Source organism: Syngnathus acus, chromosome 10, assembly GCF_901709675.1.
Source record: "Syngnathus acus chromosome 10, fSynAcu1.2, whole genome shotgun sequence".
NCBI lineage: Eukaryota > Metazoa > Chordata > Actinopteri > Syngnathiformes > Syngnathidae > Syngnathus > Syngnathus acus.
The window spans coordinates 10,284,804-10,304,057 of NC_051095.1; the positions used below are offsets into that span (position 1 = coordinate 10,284,804).

Genomic DNA, 19,254 nt, shown 5'->3' on the forward strand with positions numbered 1-19,254 from the left:
TTCTTTTAAAATGTATTTGCTTTATTATTTCGTCAACATGTATGTGTTTTGGTGAATTAACATTTAACGACAAAGAGGTGACATATTATTCTCAAGCCAAATTTATGTTTTTGCCGTACAGTCGATCTCAGGATTGTTCCACTAATATTTTTTTCTAGTTATCCATTCTTTGTAATTATTACTCCATGGATACATTTAACTAATAGTGAGCTGGAACAACAGAATGTATTCCACTTTGTTTTTCTTCATTTTGTACATTGGACGCTAACGCTAACATGTCTTGCTGACTCATCACTTTATATGTACAGGCTAGTTGCTGTTAGTGTTTAAACAAAACGAAAACTTCGGTTGAATAATCCATCCATCCATCCATTTTCTGTACCGCTGTATCCCCACGGGGGTCGCGGGCTTGCTGGAGCCTATCCCAGCTGTCATCGGGCAGTAGGCGGGGGAGACCCTGAACCGGTTGCCAGCCAATCGCAGGGCACACAGAGACGAACAACCGGTTGAATAATAATAATACTAATTCCCCACATTATTTGTCGATACAGCAACAGAGCAAACACAAACATATCCCTGGGTAACTTTTACTGAGAAAGGAATTCAAAAGGCTTTTGGATATGTGTTTGCTAATTTTTGTGGCTTAGGAATTTGGTTCTAGCAAAAGAGACAGGATCCAATTTGTAGGAGATCGACTCTTCTTTCTTCAATCTGTAAACAGTGAATAAAGTTTTTCTTTCAGCTTGTAATTATTGTCGAGTCTTTTCTTTGTTGTGTTAGTTTAAATCCTTAGCTAGGGCTACGGATCTATTTTAGGGTTTGAAACTAAGCTTAAGGCTTCAAAGTAGGGTTTCAAATTAGGGTTGGAATTTTAAACTTGTTATTTACTAATTAGCTTGTTTTATGTATTTTTGATCGGAAAAATGAAAACAGTTTTAATTTTTTTTACCATTACAATTTTGAGAAACAATGTAATAACTCATGCCTTAAACAAACACTTTTAAATGAGAAGTCTGTCCACGCCCTTTTCTGTTCCCACCATATTTGGTGGAAGTCACTGAAGGGACTCATCACAATTTGTCCATTTAAAATAATTTTACAGACATCACTTATAATTTCAAAAGAATGGGGATCAACCTTAGGCCCACGTCAACTCATGAAAAGCTCATATCGATTTGTCTCTGCATGGCTAACTTAAAGAAGCAAAGACTGCACAACCTCCCTGCAGCTTCGGTGCTGTTTCTGTCATGTCTGTCTGTTTTCTTTCATCAGTCACCAAGATACGCAAACAAACACTTTACGTAAGCTTGTTTGTAGGTCGTTATATTTTACATTTGAATCTGTGAGGGTTAATTTGACCTTCACTTCCCTACACCCATAACACTCATATCTATGTGGAGGTCATCTTTTGAACACAACTTTTGAACCCAATGGTTAGACACTCATGGTTAGACATAGCGACATGATTTCTATGACCCCTGAACACACTTTGGTGAGCATATGTAATTTTCAATAGCTAACAAAAAAAGAATAGTAAAGAAAAAAAAGGTGATTAACCGTGTGGGTGGATTCAAACGTTTAGGTCCACCCCACATTGCGCTCCGCCTCAAATTGCACTCTGGAGCCAGGACTATTCAGCCTGCTTTGGTCATCATCAGCCTTTGAACTGGTGCGGCTCCGGACCCAAATCGGCTGAATCGGCTAAACATTGAGCTATCAAGTTGAACTGGGACTAAAATAGTGAGTAAACTCACAAATGCACATACCGAACTAATATTTAGCTTATAGCTGAAAGTAAATAGACATGTAGCTGGTCATATGGAGTATACACATACTGTTTCATAGACTGAAAGAAGTTTGTCCAATAAGTGTATGTGTGTATATTTTTTTTCTATACATTTTTTTTTGCTTCAATTAAAAGCTAGTTGCCTATCCCTGAGCTAGAACCACAATGGTTTTTGAGTGACAGTTGAAAGTGGAGCGTGGCGTGTTTTCAGTGTGTCTTAAGCTCCCTGTAATTAAAAAGAACTTGAGATTTTGACAGCACAGGCACACCTGAAGTGATGTTGTGTAAGTACAAATGTTTGCTTACAGCAAATGTTTAATAAGAACTGGAAAGGTCTTAAGTTGATGAGTGCCTTTCTTCTTCGTTTTTTGAAAGAGATGCAAGTAAATTTTTTGCGCCATTGCCAAAGATGAACTGATTTATTAAATTTTAACCTGCACCCCGTTTTCACTATTATAACAAATAAAAAAAAATAATGTTGAGCCTGTTTCACAAAAGAACTAGATCATAGAATAACAAATGAAGCGGGCCATTTGTTTGATCACACAAACAAGCTAACCAAGTTTTGACCTGTGACAGACTAGTCAGCGTTGACACTCCAGAGTGAAGCCATGGCCAAAAACATGTCTCTGCTGTGGTGCTCCGGGTCTCCTCCGTGCTGGATGGTGATGATCGCTCTCGCGGAGAAGAACCTGTATGGATACCACCAGAAAAGGCTCTCCGTCACCAATATGGCACACAGAACCCCAGAGCTCATGGCAATTAACCCCAGAGGACAAGTAAGTTCATTATATCGACCTAACAAAAATGCATTTTTAATGCACATTAATATAAATACAACAACATGAGGACGGGCAACTGGAGACTCAGAAAATTGCATCTTTCAGTTTAAAGAGGGATCAGACTATATATGTTCACCGAATTTCAACGCGAACCTGCCTTGTTTGCTTGAAGACGTTAGGGTGAAATTACTCAAACGAAGCTGTTAAAATTACAGTGCATTCTGGTCTTATCCTAAAATCTCACTTGAAACTGTGTACAGTGTATACTTTAAAAGTCTTATGTTTGCTCTAGGTTCCTGCCTTCAGACATGGAGACCGAGTCTTGAACGAGTCCTTAAGCGCCTGCTTGTACCTGGAGGTAAATGTTTTGCACGCAAGTCAACAAATTTGAGACTGTTGGCATGGGCCAACATGGGCTGGTCCTTTTAATCACAGAACCAGTTCAAGGAGCAAGGAAATAAGTTGATCCCGTCCTGCCCTGCGGAGCAGGCCATGATGTATCAGCGCATGATGGAAGGCACCGTGCTCTTTCAGAAGTCAAGTAAGCTAGTTTTGGGTTTTTTTCGTCTGTGACATCTGCCAGACTTGATTCTATTTACGGTACATTTCATCTTCTATGGAGCTACGACTCAAATTCTCACATCCCTAACATGATTCTACAGTAGCCATAATCCACCACTCGTGCAAGGTACCTAAAAAAGAGGAATGTGACTCTGCAATGGGAGAAATCCACGAGGAGTTACGCAAAGAGGTCAAGCTGTGGGAAAGATATAGGAAGGAGGTGAAGATGAACACTGCTCATCTCGCTTTGTCGGTTTGTGCGTGGTATGACGGCCGTGTGCCTCCGCTAGCGACGGTTGCGTCTGCGTCTTCTCCTAGCAGATGGCATTGGTCTCTTTATCTGTTTTCCATATTGGGCTCTGCCTATTTTGGTCTTTCTCCAGCTGAGTTGCTTTGTAGGTGGCTGTGTGCATTTGCTGGCGATGGTAGCGTCTGTGCACCTTCTCCCAGCTGGGTAGTGTGGCTTTATGTCATAATGGCTACCGCAGGCGTGTTTTACGGGTGCTTTGCCTTGATGTGCCTCTGCTAGCGTCAGTTCCATCCGCGCCTCGAGCGGTCAATCGGGACTGAGTACTTACTGTACATATGTATGTAACAATTATTGTCTCTTGCAGTCAACAGGACCTTTCATGTCAGGAAAGACATTTTCCTTGTCTGATGTATGTGTTTTTCCATCTATTGCCTTTCTCTTCTATTATAGGTAAGTATGTCAACGACTGACTAGGTAAAATTGAGAAACACGTTTTTTCAATCTTCTATTCATTTTCCAGATTGTCTCCAGAGCGTTATCCGAAAGTGGCAGAATATTACAACCTGTTAAAGGAACGTACAAGCATCAAAAACACCTGGCCTCCTCACTGGCAGTTCAACCCCACAGGAAGAGCCTTAATGAAAGCAATCTGAGTGACACTGAGGAGCACTGATTTTGAGCAACAACGTTGTAATCATTGGGCTGGAAAATTCAATAAAACTGACAACTAAACGCCACAGTTACGATTTTTGGTTGGTCGATCTGTCTCTCGCTCGCTCTAGTACCCATTTTAAAACCTCCATGTTCTGAAACCCTAACTTGTACTTAACACAACAACAACAAAATAATCTCACAAGCACAAACACAACAAACTTTTATTAATTCCCCCCCCTCCAAGTCAGACAATAGCACACGCAACAAGCTTTCATCACGGTTTCCCCCTCCAAGTCAGACAATAGCGCACACAACAAACCTTTATTAACTTTTTCTCCCTCCAAGTCAGACAATAGCCAACTCAGTGAATGTGTGTGGGGAAGTAATCAGGAGTGTTTTCTTTGTGTTTTGTTGATGATTTTGTTTTTGTGGTCAGGTAGCCAGCTCGGCTCAGTCTCTGGAGCCACAAAGGTACAGCAAACACTTCCGGTAGGCGCCCGTTGTGTCCTCCTACACATGCACACATGGATGCACGGGCGCATAAACACACACAAACATACAATTTTAGTCAAAATGTTTACCTTGGAATTGGCTAAACCTGTAAACAAAAATTTTGGGTTGTTCTGACTTTTGTCACCAGAACCCTGACTTGAAACTGGAAACCCTAATTTGAAACACCAACCCAGTTTTAAAACCATAATTTCAAGACCCTAATCTCAAACCCTAAACGTGGTTTGAAACCCCAATTTGAAACTATCATCCCATCAAACAGCCACAATATAGCTCCTACTTAATGTTGTGCAGTGGTACTCGATGCCTTAAAATATGGGCCCAATACCACTTGTCTTAAACCCTAACTTGAGGTTTTTTGCAATGTGGGAGGAAACTGGAGTACCTGAGAGTGAAAAAACTCCACACAGAAGAAGATAATGGAACGAAAGCTCCAGGCTGTGAGGCGGCCATACAAGCCACTTTCGGCCGTGCTGCCACACACAAATATATTTGCTGCTTGAAGAGCATAACATCAGCGAGGACGTGATAAGCCCACCGATTTTGCTGATGGATGTTCCACTCGGAGGATTACGTCGGGCTCCTCCATGTTTGAAAAGAATCAGCTCATCCTTAGAGCAAAGTGTTTACGCAAATTGCATCTCTCTGTCTCTTCTTCTCTCTCTCTGACTCTCTCTCTGACTTTCTCTTGCAATCTGTGTGTGAGTGCGTGTGTGTGTTTCCATCTTAAACCTAAGCAGAGCTGCTGAAGAGGAATGTTTGTCATCACTCTGCTTTTATGGACTTATCTACAGGATATGTATGGGCTTGTTTATCGAAATGGATATGCTCACAGTATATGCTGTCTGGATTTATTTGGAGCAATTGTACCAAAGAGAAATCTTCATTTGAAACCTTAACCTGAAACCATAACCCTGCCTTGGAACCATAAATTAATTAAGTATAAAATTATAATAAAAATTATTAAAAAAATATAAAAAATAATAATAATAAAAACCCTAAGTTGAAAACTCAACCCTGGCTTGGTGTGTGTGTGTATAATTTTTCACAAGACATGTATAGTTCAAGAAGCATACCGTACCTGAATAGTGTTGTAGAGCGAGGCTCTATACTTTTCCTTGAAACAGGCTACGATGTCTAACATGTCTTCCTCGCTCCTGGACACCAGGACTCTCATCAGGGTGTCGTCATCCGTCCCGGCACGCTGCAGAAAATACAAACACACACACATTTAGAAGATCGAGAGCGATCGATCAATCTCTATCTGTCTGTCTGTCTGTCTGTCTGTCTGTCTGTCTGTCTGTCTGTCTGTCTGTCTGTCTGTCTCTCTCTCTCTCTCTCTCTCTCTCTCTCTCTCTCTTTGTCTGTATGGATAACAATATTTAGGCATCTATATGCATACATGTTATTTAAAACCTACTGTAAGTAAATCGTAAATCTACATTCTGGTTTACATAGTTCACGCCAGGAGACGCAGCACGTCCACTGACTGATCCGTTGATGCACAGGAAGGCAGTTCACTTATTGATTCGTTAGCGAATGGGAAAGCCAGGATTCGTTCCCTCACTGATCCGTTCTCACGGTGAACTGGAAATGCGAATCACTCACTCACTGATTCGTTCACTCATAGATTCGTTCGTTGGTGAACGGATCAGTGAGGGAACGAATCCTGCCTTCCCGTGCATCAACGGATCAGTCAGTGAACGTGTTGCGTCTCCTGGCGTGAACTATGTAAGCCAGAATGTAGATTTACGATTTGCCAAGTAAAGAAAGAACCACTCACTTCTTTTATGCACGTTTTCTCTAAGCTAACGGCTAACTTTATTACATGAAGGGATGCGCCGTTATGCAACAACGGGGAGATTATGCTTCTCTTTGGGTAATCTTGATTTTATAACACTTGTAGTAGTTTTTAAATAACGTGTATGCATATATACGCCTAAATATTGTTATCCAATCTATCTACTGCAATTTCACATTAGATTGCTGGTTTGAAATTTACTTTTAATATTATTATTATTTTCAAATAAACATTTATGTTAAAACTTGTCTGGTGTTTTATTCCTTGTTTTTTTATTCGCCAATTAAAACATAAAAATCAGACATTTGGTTAACTGCTTTATATGACAATATGTGTAGGTACACCTCATGGGCACTTCAATAGGTACACTACACGAGGTAAAAAATGATAATAAAAAATAAATAAATAAAGGGTAATTGCACAATAAAAGCACTTTTATGTACATTCTCACACCTGGGATCGAACCAAGTTCTTACCGAGCAAGAGCCCGTGTCATTATCCAGTAGGCTATTTCGACCTGGAAGCCCGTGCACTGCTTTGTACTAGTGGTGTGCATTCCAGTTCTTAAGTGAACTATCTTTAGAATCGGTTCACTCAAAATATTTGTTCAAAAGAATCGTTCATCGAATCGTTCACTACACTTTCTTATTTATTTATTCTTTTTTTTACCTCGTGTAGTGTACCTATTGTAGTGTCCACGAGGTGTACCTAATCACAGGCTACTTCAATAGGGAAAAAGCTTAAGTGAAAGTGAAAAGTGCCACACACCCCCTCACCCCCACCTCCTGATTGTCTGTTTGATCTGTGACGTCACTTGGACACTCCATTAGGTACACCGCCATTTTCAAGTGTACCTAATAACAGGCCACTTTATTAGGGAAATATCATGGTCAAAGGTCACAGGTGTCAAGCTTTAGTCCTCGGGGCCGCATTCCAACATGTTTTCCAAGAGTCCCTCGTTAAGTGCACCTGCGTGAAAAGTTTTTGGTCATTTTCACGTTCTACAGGAGCTAAAACTTTTCACACAGGTGCACTTAACGAGGGAATCACACGGACACTCCATTAGGTACACCGCCATTTTCAAGTGTACCTAATAACAGGCCACTTTATTAGGGAAATATCATGGTCAAAGGTCACAGCTGTCAAGCTCTAGTCCTCGGGGCCGCGTTCCAACATGTTTTCCAAGATTCCCTCGTTAAGTCCACCTGCGTGAAAAGATTTTGGTCATTTTCACGTTCTGCAGGACCTAAAACTTTTCACGCAGGTGCACTTAACGAGGGAATCACACGGACTCTCCACCCTATGGAACCCTCGCTTACGTTACATGGAATATATATGGTTTTATGGAGCAGCTCACAAGCAAATAGTTATAATGGTTATATGGGTCAGCACACGAACAACTGTGTTGCAAATCTTTCTGTGATAAAATATTTTAGGTCTTACTGGTATTTGAACCCAGGTTGCTGGGGTGAGAGTCCAGAGCACTAACTACTACACTATGGAACCCTCGCTCACATTACATGGAATATATATGGTTTTATGGAGCAGCTCACAAGCAAATAGTTTTAATGGTTATATGGGGGAGCACACGAGCAACTGTGTTGCAAATCTTTCTATGATAAAATATTTGAGGTCTCACTGGGATTTGATCCCAGGTTGCTGGGGCGAGAGTCCAGAGTACTAACCACTACACTATGGAACCCTCACTCATATTACATGGAATATATATGGTTTTATGGAGCAGCTCACAAGCAAATAGTTACAATGGTTATAAGGGGCAGCACACGACCAACTGTGTTGCAAATCTTTCTATGATAAAATATTTTAGGTCTCACTGGGATTTGAACCCAGGTCACTGGGGTGAGAGTCCAGAGCACTAACCACTACACTATGTAACCCTAGCTCACATTTCATGGAATATATATGGTTTTATGGAGCAGCTCACAAGCAAATAGTTATAATGGTTATATGGGGCAGCACACGAGCAACTGTGTTGCAAATATTTCTATGATAAAATGTTTTAGGTCTCAGTAGGATTTGAACCCGGTCGCTGGGGTGAGAGTCCAGAGCACTAACCACTACACTATGGAACCCTCGATCACATTGCATGGAATATATATGGTTTTATGGACCCTAGCTCTAACTCTAACCCTAACCAGAGGTCTAACCCTAACCCTAGCTCTAACCCTAACCTTAGCTCTAAGCCTAACCCTAGCTCTAAGCCTAACCCTAGCTCAAACCTTAACCCTAACCCTAGCACTAACTCCAGCCCTAGCCCTAAGCTTTAGGGAGGTGTATGGTTATATGGGGCAGCACACGAGCAACTGTGTTGCAAATGTTTCTATGATAAAATATTTTAGGTCCCAATGGGATTTGAACCCGAGTCGCTGGGGTGAGAGTCCAGAGTACTAACCACTACACTATGGAACCCTGACTTACATTACGTGGTTTTATGGAGCAGCTCACAAGCAAATAGTTGGTTATATGGGGTAGCACACGAGCAACTGTGTTGCAAATTTTTCTATGATAAAATATCTTATGTCTCACTGGGATTTGAACCAGGGTCGCTGGGGTAAGAGTCCAGAGCACTAACCACTACACTATGGAACCCTCGCTCACATTGCATGGAATGTATATGGTTTTATGGATCAGCTCACAAGCAAATAGTTACAATGGCTATATGGGGCAGCACACGAGCAACTGTGTTGCAAATTTTTCTATGATAAAATATCTTAGGTCTCACTGGGATTTGATCCCAGGTTGCTCGGGTGAGAGTCCAGAGTACTAACCACTACACTATGGAACCCTCACTCATATTGCATGGAATATATATGGTTTTATGGAGCAGCTCACAAGCAAAGAGCAGTGGCCCCCAACCTTTTTTTCACCACGGACCGGTTACGTGTCAGAAATATTTTCGCGGACGGCCTTTATATGAATAAATAATACATTTATATAAATAAATAATACATTTATAATAAATATATAAATACGATGAAATAAAATAATACGACTATTTCTTTTTTTTAGGATGGGTTTTTTGAGTTTTTCCTTGCCCTCTTGGGAGCTTAAGATCAGGGTTGATTTTTTATATTCTGTATTTTATGTGCTCTCTCTGCGTCCATTGCAGCCTGGTGATCCTGCCAGCAGGATATGTATCACCTTTTCTCATTTTGTGTCCCCAAAGACATTGTCGGGTGTGTTCAAATGAGAGCCAACACTAACAGCAACATACACATAAACTGAGTATGTGCCGATGCCACAACATGAAATCTCAAGATTCTCCGATTTGCCACGCATGCACGATTAGCAAGTGGCTGACCAGGCCTTGCGCTAACTGACCTGTGGTTTGGCGATCCTGTTTACAATGCGCTCGGTATTTAATGTTGGACAATTTCCCGCGGCACAACTGAACATCTCTCACGGCACACCAGTGTGCGCGTCACACTGGTTGGGAAACACTGGTCTAATCTATATCTATCACTATCAAATCTACATTAGCTTGTGCCCCACACTGAAGCCCCAACCAAGTCATGAAACTCTAATTTGGCAGCATAATACTTGTCTTGAACCTTACTTTGAAATCGCAACCCTGGTTAAAACCTTAATTATAAACCTTAATGCCACTTTAAGAATATAATATAGAGCATAATTCATTGAAAGCCTACTTTGTACAGTTATGTTGCTAATGAAGTTTCCAGCGAGTGTGTGTGAACGTTCCACCTAGCGCCATGATCGCTAATGATGCTAAGTAAATGTGTCAGTAATGAAATTGAGCTAAATTCCCGAGTGTTGGGTTATCTGTCCACTAAAAGTAGCATGGGGAACACGTCCTCCAATTAATCCATTCAGCTGGAATTGCTTTGCTGCGCAATTACGTGGGGAAAAAAACCAATAACATTACAGAAAGTACACACACCCTACCCTCATTGATTTGTACAGCGACTCAGCAAAAAAAGAGGGAATGCTGCGGGTGCATTTCACTGTCGAGGAAAACAAATACGTATTTTAGTGAGTCATGCAAACGTCATTAATATTAAAGATGAAAAATGTCATACCGACAGCCAGCAGCAAGTTCTCCAAATTTCCCGTGGTCTCGCCTTCAATGCTGTTCTCGATGTCTGAACCGCACAGTTTCTTGTAGGCGTCAAACACTGTACGTACAAACACATTTTTACAATAGTTATCCAGCTTCATCTGTGATGTACAAATACCATATCCAAGATGTCCTAGGTATGTTTTAATAGCATCTCTACCATCGCTTTCTGTAGGCATGAAAAGCAGGGTTCAAGAGGATTTCGCTTTCAGTATGAATGAAGTTATTTTACAAAAATAATAATGCGATTCCAAGTTAAACATTGAGCCGTCATTCCATAAATCTGCTCTCACCTTTACAGAGATGTTCTGCGCTTCTATTTCCAAGAATGTTGATGAATTTCTCCTCATCTGTGCCAAATTTGCCCTCGCCCGCTGCATACAAGTCCTGTGGTCACGGTAAACCAGCTTTGGTGATTACAACTTCTGAGTTATTAATGACAAAGCAGCAGGTCTTGCTGAGGCCCTGTCGCAATTGCGCTCATCAGTATTCTTCATGCAAATTCATTTTTAAAAAATTCCCCAGTATTTTGTAAAAAATTAAAATTGCGGAGAGTGGTTTCAGTAGCCCATCACTGTGTTAGATAATAATTCTCAAAAATTGGTATTAATGTTTGAAATCATTGTAGACTAAACACATTGGGCTAAGCACATATGTCCTATTTCCTCACTACATTTACTTTTTCCTCTCCATTCCACGGAAACAATTTCCACAGTGCGAATGTTCCAGCCACATAAGAACAACATTTCCCAGGACACCGTGCTTCTGCGAGCCTGCCAGCAACACCTTGTACAATAGCCTGCCTTGTGTGTGTATGTGTATGTGTGTGTGTGCGTACGTGGGTGCGTGGGGAATACAGATAATGATCATTTTTGCTTCCTACCTTTGCGTCTTTGCTGATGTTTGGCTCGTTGACTCCCTCCTCTCGCCTTCCCTTTTTGGCACAACCACAGACAAGCAACAAGCATCATAAAATACTTAAAGTAGAAAATCTTTTTGTTAAAAAACTACAACTTGATTTTATTTTAGTTTTTTTTCTTTATTTGACTTGACTTGAAAATTCCGTATTTTCTTATATTGCGACCTCACGTAAATGTGAATAAAAACGCATTTCGACCTTCACGTCTTTGGAATGTTTCAAATGGACTTTACCTGCAGAAGGATGACCAGTAGTCTCTGGTAGTATCCTGACGTGTCACTGCAGATGTCCTTCTCCAGCTTGCTGCCAAACTCTGCAAGATAAGATTATTATAATATTATATTACAGCTTTTCCCCCTGGTAATTTTATCATCCTTCTTTTTCTGCATTTTCCTTTACAATGTGGCATCTTGATGCCAAGGAAACAATTTGAAATGAGTTTAGCAGCTCTATTTAGACAAAATGAGTTCTTTGTTTCCATCTATAGGCAATTACAAAGAAATGTTTAATGGAGTTCTGCTATTTGTGGAAGAACTCGGTCACTTTCCATCCTGCAAATAGTTGGATTTCATTGTATTTTGAATTTATTCTCATTACGCAACATTCAGTTTATTTTTTTGCTGGTCATGTTTCTTACATTTGTAGATCATGCCTCAGTTCAGAAAAAAAATGCCTTGAAAGTAACATGATCAATAATTTTTTTTTATTTCATCGACGGGCGTTGTGTGTTTTGTATGTTTTACTACTAGTGATCTTTTTTCATGCTCGGTGTTGGTTTATGTCCCAATGGCTCAATAATTCACCGCTAATGGTGGTAAAAGCACACGCTGATCGATCCACTCACCTTTCTCGTAGACCGTAACGATATCTCGAAGGCGTTGACTGTTCCTGGAGGCCAAGATCTCAATCAACACGTCGTCATCAGTCCCGACGCCCTGCGGTGCAAGAAGAAAGAATCATCAAGAAGCTATTGGTGTGGTTTTTATGGCGCCAGCGTTATTAAAACAAAAGAAAAGGATAATACATTTTTCGTTGGTTTCCCGTTTTGTGTGAGCGAGTCGGGTTGCCACGGCGACCCGGAACACCCTCAATCACAGCTTTTGTGTGTTTAATTAACTCTTTTCACACTCGTCTCAAAGCCTCTGTTATGATGTGTCGTGTGGCTGCTTGATGTTAACCCTAGACATCCGCATCTGCCTAGAAAGTAAGCGTAGAGTAAATACCCCATATATTAGGGCTGGGCAATTTTGAATTTTAATTGCATTTTATTTTCTCTCTCAATGTGCGATATGTGATTATATAGGAATGCTGTAGAAAGTGATCATTGGAAAATGGAAAGACTTGTAGAAATCCTGAAAAACAAAGCATTGCATCTTGATAATAGCGATCAATATTTGTTGATAATTGTCAATAATAACATCATTGAAAGTAATTTGAGCAAATGTAGGATTTCAGCAGTGTGTATACAACTGGAATCCCTTTGCATTAATCAGGGCCCAAGTAGCAGCTCTTAGCCTCAACAGTAGTACACAATAATATCTGATAACTATACATCTTGATACAAATACAACAAGTGTGTAATATGCATAATATTGATTTTACATGTGGAGCTTCCTGGCAGAGTCGTAATGAGTAGTAATTTATTGTGTTTTAGCTCAATGGCAGATTATAAAAAGCCCAAATAGAACATCTTGCTCTTTTGAAAGAATGCTAATCTATTGACTGCTCATTTTCAGTGAGTGCTTTTTACTCTGAATCGATGTCAAGCATAAACAACAAAGTGTGCATATTCCCACTTGTCACTGGCACGTTTCATTAGGTGTAAATATCCAACTGACAGCGTCAGCCTCGCTATTATTATTATGCATTTCACCATCATTAGCACAGCATTTTTTTGAAAGCTTTTTGGCAATGCATTTATTTTCACTGGCTGTTGGGTGATGAAGAACGTGATGATCACTGTGGTTGACACGCTATTGCTGGTTTGCTAAAAGAAATGCTACATTTCTTACAGCACAGATTGAACCAACAAAAATTGAAAGTGAAATGTGTCATCAGTCCCCCCCAAAATGTTAAAGGTAAAATCTAAATTAAATTAAATTAAAAAAAATTACCTTTGATGCATTGGTTTCTGAAAATAGAGGTAAAGTTTATGATGTCATCAAATCAGCTTTATAGTTCTCGGTTCATTTATTTTGGGAGCATTTTGAAGACTTGTGTGTCATCTGTTAGCAATTGCCATTTTTCCCCCCACCCTAGTTCAAATTGATGACTTGAGAGTTACCTTGATGGCCTTGTGCAGCAGCATGGCGTCGTACAAGACAGGGGGAGTCATCAGGGCCACGATGAGACTCTCAAACAGACCCCCGAGCTCCGACTTGAGAGCGTTGACCAAATCCTGTGGGAACAGAACGATTGATGATGTTTTGGAAATAATTGCATTTGGATCGAACTGGATTGTGTTTTATTTGAAACATCACTAACTTAAAGGAGAAGTCACGTCAAACACTTTCTTGACAATATTATGTTCTACATCAGGGGTCACCAACTCCGGTCCTCAAGGGCGCCAATCCAGCCTGTTTAAGGTGCAGCCCTACAACAACACACCTGATTCAAATAATCAGGATCGCTATCAGCCTTAATAGAGCTTGCTGATGAGCTGATCATTTGAATCAGGTGTGTTGTTGTAGGGCTGCACCTAAAACAGGCTGGATTGGCGCCCTTGAGGACCGGAGTTGGTGACCCCTGTTCTACATATACAAGGGTACCTAACAAATAAAAAATAATCAGTTTAAGAATCCAAATTTGTTTTGTTGGTTTTGTAGCATTTGTAATATCATTTGAAAAACGTAGACTTGTCCACTCCCCAAACCGCCCCAACACCTCTCCCTTCGTCGGTCCTTCGGCTTTCCATTAACCAGCTTCACCTTTCCGTAGGCGGTTTTGTACGCCTCATTTATTTGCTGCCTCTGATCGTTGCTACGCGCCGCCAGTAGCATGAGGACTACGTCTTCATCCGTCCCTGTAGGACAAACGACAAGAAAGAAGAAAGGTGATTAAGGTCACAGAGAAAAACATGCGAAGGTGGTGTTGGCTTGTGAAAGTCAACAAGAGTTTAGCTAGATAAAAAAAAAGCAACAGGGGTCACTGAGAAAGAAGGACTAGAATTTGATACTCCCGCATTATAGAGTGACATCAACATAATTGATCAGTACAAATGCAGTGCAGCAGGCTTTCCCAACCTTTGTTAAGACGAAGGCACAGTTTTTTCAATAGAAAAATCTTAGAACATATGTACCATCACAAAGTAGGTAGCTGCATTGTGAAAAAAGTGTCACTCATTGTTTCACCGTTTTTGTTTTTGAAAACAAATGTCGCAGGTAACGCTGTCAACATTTCAATCGTGATCAAAGAAGTCAAGAAATCAAGCTGAAAATGTTCTTTCTGCCCCCATTAGTCCAAACCTGTCATTCTATTTTATATTGCGTTGATGGAATATGAGTTAAACAGTAGAATTCACCTGTTTTTTTGTTTTTTTTCCATTTCATGGGGCGGCCAGTTTGCCATAGTGTTGGCTCGTGAGTGAACGATTCGTTCAAAAGAACATTTTTGGTTAGCTTCCACTCCTTGTGAATCTTTACTATTTGCTACTATTGCTGTTTTCGAAGCATCGAGTATTGCAGAACACTGACAGCAATAGCACACTAATGCTAAAAAGAGTGAGCTGAGTGGGAGAAGTAATTAGACGCATGCCTTTGAGACAATACCATTCATACAGAACATTCACACACAGGGATTTGTACAGCATTTTAAAAACAAACACTTCTGCTTTTTTAGCAATGCAAATAAATCACAATGAAAATGAGAACTAATGTTTGGAATGGCGACTAAGCAAAGTGTAAGAGGTGAGCGCTTACCTAGTCCTTTCATGGCTCGGTGGAGAATCTCGGCGTCATGCTTGGCATCAAAGTTGACAAAAGGTTGGACGCTCCCTCGATATGCCTTCAGGGAGGAAATAACATCTTTGATATGTTCTTAAAATTGGCATATACATTCTTTCTAAAACAAATCTGAGGAAGTATTATACATATGTATATGTATATATATAGAGATAGATAGATAGACAGACAGACAGACAGACAGACAGACAGACAGACAGACAGACAGACAGACAGACAGACAGACAGATAGTCGATCGATCGATCGATACTATGTGATTGAATGCCTTACACCAAAGATTTCATGACAAAATCCAAAGGAAGAACTCACCATGTTTGTTCCTAACGATCGCACAAAGCTGAAAGAGACAAGATCAAGTTCATTTGAATCACAAGCAAAAACAAACGTAGAAAAGTCTGAAATGAATAGTCTAAAAACAAAGAAGGCTCGAATGCTTCTTTGCCAAAATCTTGCAGATTAAAATGTCTAACGTGATTCTGACAAGTACATTTTGAAAGCCTAACCAACATGCTATCAGTTGCTACGCCTAATTGGGTTATGTAAAGTACTGTTCAATGCAATAAAAACAATAAGAATAATCTGCAACAATTTCTCCTGCAAACATCTATCATAAACTGGTACTGTGGTTGTGGTCACAGACAAGGAGGACATTGTAAAGTCTTACCTGCCGCGATGTGTCCGCTCTTGTTCAGGCTGCTCATTAAGTGGCATCTGTGCAGCGAGTCGGGTGAAGAAAGCGAACCCGAGGCCAGTCCACCTGTGGTGTCATCTTTCACCACGTCTCCATGACCTCACAGGACAGTCTTCATTCATTGTGCCACCTTAAATTAAATGGGTATGTGCACCAAGTTAAGAGAGTTATGAGAGAAGCGGTGTTTTAGACCAGGTCCATATATTTTATTACCACAATTGGCAAAAAGATGCGAGGGAGTAGCAAAACTATTTTGACTCTGTACTTATTGTGGATATAAAAAGTCTTGACGCCCCTGTTCAAATGCCAGTTTTTTGTGAAGTAGAAAAATGAGACCAAGATAAATTATTCGCCAAAGCCAGAGCACCTGTACTTTATTTCGGACTAGATAAATATCAATCATTTCAAAGCATTGGTGACTTAAAACGTATTTAAGATTTATAAAAAATATATATATATTTTTTGAGAGGGGAAGTGTGGAACAACCAAGATGCTGTCGTTGCATAAGTGTGCACACCGTCAAATAACTGGGGGTGTGGTAGTTTTTGGATGTTTAGACACACACATATTTCAAATGCCTCTAACCCCAGTAAAGTTTAAATGTGCCGGTAGACTTATTTACTTGTACAGGTACTGTAAATACTACAAGACTGAAGTATAAATAATTGTCTTTTTAAGAACAAAAAAATCATACTCGCTACAGAAAAAAAAATCTGTCTGTATGATGATGATGATCTCCCCCCCAAAAACGCGTATTAGGGACAATTTGAAAAAAAAGTTAAATTACAAATATTTATTTGAATGAGACAAATATTAGTTCTTAAAAGTTAGTTTAACGATTATACCTCATGAATTCTTTTTATTTTAGAAAAATTATAATTTTGCATAAAAAATGTATCCCAAGCTTCCAAATTTATTCTTGCAGTACAAAAAGTAGAACAAATTGAGAATAAAGTCAAAATAGATTTAGAATTTTTTTTGAAAAAAACAATATCATACTTTTAAAATGTTCTAACATTGAGACTAATTTTTGTGTAAAGGGGCACCTTGGATTTTTGTTTTCAATTTCATAGGCAGCATACACTTTGATTACAATCTAATTTAATCTAATTGAATTACCGTTTGACCACTTGTATGTCATCCATCTGTCATTGTCATTTGTTTTATTGATGAGTGGATATATATTTTTAAACACATGCTGCTAGACTAGTGTTGCAGCTCAATTGCTATGCAAAGACAGCAGTTTTCAGGCATGTTCTCGAAGGAATGGGCCCGATAGGCATCATTATCACCACGCACACACGCTCACACACACACACACACACACACACACACACACACACACACACACACACACACACACACACACACACACACACACACACACACACACACACACACACACACACGCACACACAGCTCACATATCAGTGCACCTTAATTAAAGCGACTTGTGAATAGCATCTGCTCATGCAGGCGAGCATGCAGCCAATTTCCTCCAAGCCCAAATAAACAAGACGACTGGGCAACTAATAACAGTCAGATCAGATTGAGTGAAGATCCAAGAAAGACTCTGTCAATCCTCTGCGGGACACATCCCGATGTGCCATTGTCTTTCATGCAGAGTCATAAAATTATCACCGGGTGGCTTCATTTCACATTGAAATGCGAGATGGTATAAAATATGCCACAGTATTGTATGTTAGTTTTATAGTTATCTGGGTTAAAATATATTCCAAAATGTCATCCATCCATCCATAAATGTGTAATATTGTGAGGAATAGTTTTATTTTCTGAGGAAAAAAAATGTTGAGAATAAACATGGATGCAGGAAATATTTTTTTGTATATTTATTAACATCTAACCATAACATAATAAGAACTCAGTAAAATTATGACAATTAGTTCTGATTTAAATATTTATTTGTAATCTAATGGTTTTATGTAAAATTAAAGAGTAAATTACAATGAAAAATCATGCAAACTTAAGAATGAATTGTTTTAATACGAGAAAATGAAATACAACCCAATGTTTGCAAAGGTCTAACAATATCCAATGCTTGATAAAATTGTCTTAATTCAATCTAGCATCGTCTTGAAATCAATGAGCCAACTCCAGACAAATCCATTTCTAAAAAATCATTGTCAATACTTGCTTGTGTTAAAGGACAAAGTATTGCTGTACGCCAATGTTGGCTTCTTACTCACGCAGTAGGAGTGACACTCGAGATCTAGGATGGCTGTGTCTTGGCGACACTATTTCCAAGCCATGGACGCAATCACTCGTCAACCTGTTGACTCACGTAAATTGAATCCCATTATCCATCATCAAGCCTCCTGAGCCTCATCGTTTTGCAGCTTGATCACACCCTACTGGATTAATTTCCGCTAATCACAAATGACCTTATGGAGCAGATTGATGAACAAACACAACTGATTTATCACCTAATTAATCCTTGTTTACACTCTTGTTAATTTTATTCAAATTCATTTTCTTGTTTTTTGTGCGCCCAACAGAGGTCGCAATTTCAATGTCTTGCGCTTATTGGGCAAGTTGGGGAACCTAACAAATCTAAAGCTGGGCCAAAAATAGTATTTTTATCATAATTGGTCAAGTTATGACAATTGTTCAATCGAAAGGTGTAAAGAGAGTGGCATTTACCAATTTGGCCGCTTGGAGGCGTAACTACACTATATAATTAGGCTTTTGAATTGCAAATAAAAATTGGGGGACTGGCTTTTATTGGATATTTTCCTTTGCATTATATTTATTTAATTCTCATATTTATACAAGAATACAGAACATGGATGGATGGATGGATGTAACAGAAATTCACTTCATTCATTTATCAACCGCTTATCCTCAGTTCTATTTAAAAAAAACAATAGCTTAAAGGGAAATGGAAGGTGTGTGTGGGTGGGGGCTTAACTATCCAAACTTTTCACCCTTGGGCAGTTTTCCACCACCTGTACAATTACATGAATAATCCAGATAATATCCAAAAGGTACCACCATGGTCATCATCAAGCGTTTTTGTAAGGATTAAATGAGAAAAGGCACATTTACAGGTAGCAAAAGATGTTTTAATAATAATGAGAAGAACATTGGTGAACTAAAGCAAAGGGCAAAATATTGATGTCCTTCGAGGGCAAGCCAATAGGAGTCTATCACATTTGTTCTTTTTTTCCGCTTACATCCATCCATGAGTAGAAGGTGGTCGTGGGGGGGACATCTCGTTCAGAGC

General features: G+C 39.6%; 2 protein-coding genes across 5 annotated transcripts; one reads left to right on the plus strand and one right to left on the minus strand.

The window, feature by feature from the left end:
* The first annotated feature begins 880 nt into the window (after window positions 1-880).
* LOC119128818 (glutathione S-transferase A-like) lies at window positions 881-4,255 on the plus strand. 4 transcript variants are annotated; one of them, XM_037261617.1, is made up of 7 exons: window positions 898-1,740; window positions 2,366-2,565; window positions 2,861-2,926; window positions 3,004-3,109; window positions 3,231-3,349; window positions 3,744-3,829; window positions 3,900-4,116. In XM_037261617.1, the coding sequence occupies exons 2-7, from the start codon at window positions 2,398-2,400 to the stop codon at window positions 4,030-4,032; spliced, it is 678 nt and encodes a 225-aa protein (XP_037117512.1). In that variant the 5' UTR covers window positions 898-1,740; window positions 2,366-2,397; the 3' UTR covers window positions 4,033-4,116. The 4 variants fall into 4 exon arrangements, 3 of the variants coding, with proteins under 3 accessions (XP_037117513.1, XP_037117514.1, XP_037117512.1); XR_005099082.1 differs by having other exon boundaries at window positions 881-1,740; window positions 3,231-3,829; window positions 3,900-3,962; XM_037261618.1 differs by lacking the exon at window positions 3,744-3,829 and having other exon boundaries at window positions 893-1,740.
* Window positions 4,237-16,122, minus strand: anxa5a (annexin A5a). Its single transcript, XM_037261616.1, has 13 exons — window positions 15,984-16,122; window positions 15,629-15,656; window positions 15,277-15,361; window positions 14,287-14,381; window positions 13,644-13,757; window positions 12,204-12,294; window positions 11,593-11,672; window positions 11,324-11,374; window positions 10,734-10,827; window positions 10,403-10,498; window positions 10,269-10,327; window positions 5,625-5,747; window positions 4,237-4,543 (listed from the first exon to the last, which is right to left on the minus strand). Exons 1-13 carry the CDS (start codon window positions 16,028-16,030, stop codon window positions 4,484-4,486), a joined length of 1,023 nt encoding a protein of 340 aa, XP_037117511.1. The 5' UTR covers window positions 16,031-16,122; the 3' UTR covers window positions 4,237-4,483.
* Between the last annotated feature and the right edge of the window lie 3,132 nt (window positions 16,123-19,254).